This window comes from Fukomys damarensis, unplaced genomic scaffold, assembly GCF_012274545.1.
Source record: "Fukomys damarensis isolate Sample0158 unplaced genomic scaffold, DMR_v1.0_HiC HiC_scaffold_9, whole genome shotgun sequence".
NCBI classification, from domain to species: domain Eukaryota; kingdom Metazoa; phylum Chordata; class Mammalia; order Rodentia; family Bathyergidae; genus Fukomys; species Fukomys damarensis.
Genome location: NW_022900921.1, coordinates 21,911,545 through 21,916,612, shown reverse-complemented (window position 1 = coordinate 21,916,612; position 5,068 = coordinate 21,911,545). Strand labels below are relative to the sequence as shown.

The window sequence follows — 5,068 nt, the reverse complement described above, 5'->3', positions numbered from 1 at the left end:
AGTTTCCTGAGGCGTTTCCTGGTCTGGCACTGTCCTTTCCTTGTTCTTCCTTCAGCCATCACTACATCTGCCAGGAGGAGTCTTGCTGTGAAAAGGGATTCCCCAGGAAAGGATCTGTCAGTCCCAACTTTTTCTTGGTTCTCATGAGTTTTACTCCTATGTTAAGTCTCGGGTTCTCCATTGCTAGGGGCTCTGAAGAAGGGTTTCAGCCATGGAGTCAGTGGATCTGAATGACTCCTAGCTTGTGCCCTTGATCATCTAGCTACACAATCCCCAGGCCTCAGTATTCTCACCTGCAAAATGGAAGTAAGGGCATCGATTGCATTGGAATATTTTGACAATGAAATGCAGTAAAGTAGGTTTGGTCATAATACAATATGCGATACCTAGTGAACCCATGATGGATGCTATTGTCATCATCATTACTACTGTTGTGTTTAGTTACTACCTCCCCTCTGTCGCTCTGTGATATAGAGATCCTCTCTATACATACCCAAGGAGGAGGGATTCCCAACTACAAGCCTTTCTTCAGCATTCATTGTGCCTGGGACCCCAGGGAATGCCAGGTACACGCTATTGTGGATTGCGCAACTCTGGGCCAGTGTCTGCCCCTAGAGCTCCTATTACTAGCACTAGTCACATGAGAAGCACAGGAGTCAGAGAGACCCGAGCATGGTATATGATTCAGGCAAGTCCCTCAATCACTCAACCTCAGTTTTCTCTTCTGTGTGACAAGAGTGGTCCTACCCTTTTAAGGGGCTGCGGAAGACTGAATTACCATGGAATAGCAATTAAGTTTGCATGCACTGTAAAGACTGGATATGCCTGACTCATGTTGGGTAGTTAGTCAGATAGGTCCCCCCCCCTCTCATACATACATACATACATAAAAACTGCCTCCTGTCCCACATGCCTCTAGCTCCAGGCTTTCCTTGACCCCTTGTTGAATCAACCAGGCAGCCAGAGACAAGATGTCACAAGGAAGGGCCACACGCTTCTGCACAAAGTTTGTGTGTGTGTGTGTTTTTTTTTTTTATTAAAAAGAAAATAAATCAAACAATACTTCCTAGGGTGTTCTGTGATAAAACATCACAGGCATGTAAAGTACCTACAAAATCAAGAAAGAAATATCCAGGGAGCTCCCTCACAGACCACAGACCCTGCGAGGGAGGCAGAGGATTTCCCTTGAGGATGTTGTTTCTCAGACAAACATCCGCTTCTCCAGAGCTATGGAGAAGGAAGTGCCCATTCTGCCTTGTTTCTCTTGGAAACCTCAGCCACTGCCAGTTCACTGGTCCATGACACACACAGAGGAAGCTGGCTGCGCTTTATGAGATTTTGCAGAAGGGCAGCATGGGGTGGGGCATTTAGGGTGCACCATGCCTCTCGCTGAACCTAGATTTGCTTAAGATCTGTGGGGAGCTGGAAAAGGGACACACTCCATCACACTTGCTGGATACACTATCCTACAGGGCACCTGGGCTGTACTTTCTAAATTAAACCTGCTGGCAAGTCACTTCCCTCCTTGAGTGGTAGCCACAAGAGTGGCTGTAGGGAAGTTGGGGCAAACAAAGAGAGACAATAAGACAGACCCCGGCTGGTGTTGGATTTTGAGAGACCACCAGAGGGCAGATGTTTTGACAAATCTGCCATAATCAGATTCTCACCCTGACATTCTTTAGCTGCTCTGCCAATCCTCCATCCCTACTTCTTTTGGTTCAATCTTTGGGGTTATCCAGGCCCAGATTTGACTTGTAGCTCTGGCATTTCCTAGATTTCATGACTCTAGAAAAGTTACTTAACTTCCTCAAGCTCTACTTCCCTTCTGTTAATGACGAGGTGCATGTGAATCTCACAGGGTAACTTCCCATAGTAAATGTGACCATATCTTTAAAAAGCCTACAACAGTACCCAGCACAGAAGAAGTGCTCAAAAAATTGCCACCCTTATCACTGCTATCCAGGCACCAGTATTACCAGTGCAAAGCAGGAAAATCTGTGTGGACTCAGTTGTGATGAACAGAAGGTTTGAACAATGTTCTGAATAAAATGCTTCTGTCGAGTCTCCTGCGTTAGGCTCAGGCAGTCCTCAGGTCCTGGATCACAGGGTGGTGTGGGGACTGGTCTGGGGGTTGCTTCTCTCTGGGTCCTGTCCGTGTGACCCAGGAGCTGTTGGGGTCCTAGACCTCTGTGCCCTCCCTGGGGTAGAGGATACTGTTGGTGTTGATGCTGTTGTAGAAGTGAGGGCTGAACTGGTTGAGGACAGAGCTCCCATAGCCAAGCGCATTTGTGGGCACCGAGTTGGCCCATTCGCTCCCACTTCCGTGGCCTGCGAGGTTGGTGAGTGGGGCGTAGGAGTTGAAACTCAGAGTGCCCTGGCCCATCTTGTCAGAGGGCTCAGGGCTGAGTCCTGGTGTTCCCACAGGGCGGCCCACTGGACTCGGCCCACTCGTGTAGGCTGTCATGGTAGAGAGGAAGCTGTTAAGGCATGGGGCGCCTGAAGGGGGTGGGGAGGACTGCTTCTCTGGGGAGCTGGAGGTGCCCGGTGAGCCACTGTCCAGGATGTCTTGAGACTCTGTGCTCTTGGGGCTGCCTACCAGGAGACTGCTCTCAGTTTTCTCTGAGGCCAAGGAGCCTGTGCTGGAGGAAACATCTGATTTCCTCTTCCTCTTCCTGCGGAAATTTCCATTGTCAAACATCTTCTCACAGTTGGGATCCAGAGTCCAGTAATTCCCTTTGCCTGCAACAAAATGTCAAGCAGGTAAGTACATGGAGAGATGGATAAAATGCCTCTTATGCCTCTTTTCTTCTCTTCCTCCACAAAGGTGATACATATGTGGAGAGAAGAATAAAAGTCTGGGACTGAGAAATGGAAGAATTCTATAAACCACCCAACCAAGGCACCATATCCATCTTCATTTAAGCATCCCCCAAGGAGTGGGTGTGTCCCGAGGAAAGATTGGCAGAGGCACTCAAGACTTACAGGGTAGGTCCCTTTCAGAAGGCTGAAGCCCTGAGGTGTAGGGATGTGGGAGTGTGGTGGGCAATGGGGAAGGCTTCCATTGCTGAGGTTAGAGAAAACTCAGGAAAAACTTCGGGACTGCCTGATAGTAATCTTGGAGGTGGAGTCTGAAGATGGGCTTGAGCCCTGGCTTTGCTCCTGACTACTAAAGGACTATGAGGGAATCGGTTTCCTGGTCAGACAAATAAGCCTATTGGACCTGTCTGTTCCTTCTCAGGCTCCCTGTGGGGAAGGACAGACATTAGAGGTGTAAGAGAACTGTGTAACTGCCATGCTCCTTGGGAGGGAAGACTGCACTTTTTCTGCTATCCTCTCTCAGCTGGTGGGTGAGAGCTGTTCTTGAATGGACACTTGCTGTCTTGCAGGGGACAGGCGGACCTGGCCATTGCTAATTTCAAACAGGGCAGAAGTAGGGTTCCTTTTTGCCATAGTCTGGCATCCTATGGCAAAAGAGCAATGGATTTTAATTCTGGGAAAAGGATTGATGAAGATTTACCACATTGGTCTCTGCAGGTCTCTGTACTTTAGACATTTGTCATTGCTAAGGAAAAGTTCACATTCTCTGGATTGGACCAGCTTTTAGGGTCAAGTGTCGTCTCTAGCACTTCTTTCTGTGTCTCCTGAGATAAGTAGGCTGTTCTGCCTCTCTATACTATTTTCCCTATCTGTGAAATGGATTCATAAAGGCACTCCTGTTGTGGAGACTAAAGGACGTTCTGAAGGTCAGGTGGGTGTTCGCCAAACGTCAGACTCTCTCCCCGGGTCAGATGCACTTGGGCTTGGTTTCCACCATTCTCACTGCCTAAAGTTTCCCCTTGCACTGGGTCCTGGGAATGCACATGAATCACAGCACTGACTGTAGCCCATAAGTATTAGTACTAAAAGCTTTGCATATAGCAACTCACCTCCACCACGAGCCTGCACGGTAGACTATTTAGAAGGTAACATCCTTATTCGTCAGATGAAGAAACTGAGGCTCAGAGATCTAACTGACCAAGGTCATTGGGACCCACTGAAACTCAAATCTTCCCCCAGGCCCGTGTTTTCCTCCACCTCCCTTCATCTCTGTCTCTGAGCAGCCTCCAGTCCTGGGGGAGGCTGGAGAAAGAACCACCAAAATCAGAACTTCCTAGAATGGGGTTTGGGGCAGGAATGAAATGAACCTGGCTTGGGAACCCAGCTCACTGAAGGATGTCCCACCCTTCCCTGGCAGCCCCTTACCTGGATCATCCTCATCTCGAGGAACCTTCTTGAAGCAGTCATTGAGGGACAGATTGTGGCGGATGGAGTTCTGCCAGCCGGCCTTGCTCTTGTTGTAGAAGGGGAAGTTGTCAGCCACATACTGGTAGATCTGGCTGAGGGTGAGGCGCTTGTCGGGTGCCCCGTGGATGGCCATGGCAATAAGAGCTGAGTAAGAGTAGGGGGGGCGCACCAGCTTCATCAGCTCCTCCTGGGAGGGGATGGGCAGCCAGCCCAGGTCACTGCCCCCCAGCCCTGACATGCTGGGCAACAGCTGCCTCTGCATGCCATAGGCCTGAGGCAGGAAGGGGCTGCTGTTGGTGCCTGGCAGGTAGGGCGGTGGAGTCATGGCTGACCCATTGAGCCAGAGGTAGGGGTTGGGGGTGGCCCCGAACTCGCCACCTCCCTCGAAGGAGGGGGGCCGCTGAGGGCTGGGCACACCCTGTGGGTGGAAGAAGTTCTCATAGTAAAGGTTCATCTCGGGGGGCTCCTGGCCAATGCTGGGGAACTGGGGACTGCAGCGAGGCGGGGAGGGTGCTGGGAGGTTGTAGGAGCTCATGCTGGGGCCGGGAGAAGCACAGCCACCTGCCTGGCTCCTGTGCCCTAGAGCTGCCCCTGACAGGTGCTCAGCAGGCCCCAGCCTCCAACTTATACCCTGAGGCTGTGCTGGGCAGCCCCACCCAGGGGAGGCCACCTGCCTGGAGGCCGGCCCTCCCTCTGTCCCCACCCCCGCCTCTGGTCCCCACTAATGACAGGCAGAGACAGGCTTCTGGGAGCTGATAGGAGAAAAAAAAAAAAAAAAAAAAAA

General features: G+C 50.9%; 1 protein-coding gene across 1 annotated transcript; it reads right to left on the bottom strand.

Annotated features, from left to right (window-relative positions):
- Nucleotides 1-1,041: 1,041 nt before the first annotated feature.
- Foxi1 (forkhead box I1) lies at nucleotides 1,042-4,896 on the bottom strand. The gene is made up of 2 exons (XM_010622195.2): nucleotides 4,243-4,896; nucleotides 1,042-2,739 (listed from the first exon to the last, which is right to left on the bottom strand). Exons 1-2 carry the CDS (start codon nucleotides 4,817-4,819, stop codon nucleotides 2,180-2,182), a joined length of 1,137 nt encoding a protein of 378 aa, XP_010620497.1. The 5' UTR covers nucleotides 4,820-4,896; the 3' UTR covers nucleotides 1,042-2,179.
- Between the last annotated feature and the right edge of the window lie 172 nt (nucleotides 4,897-5,068).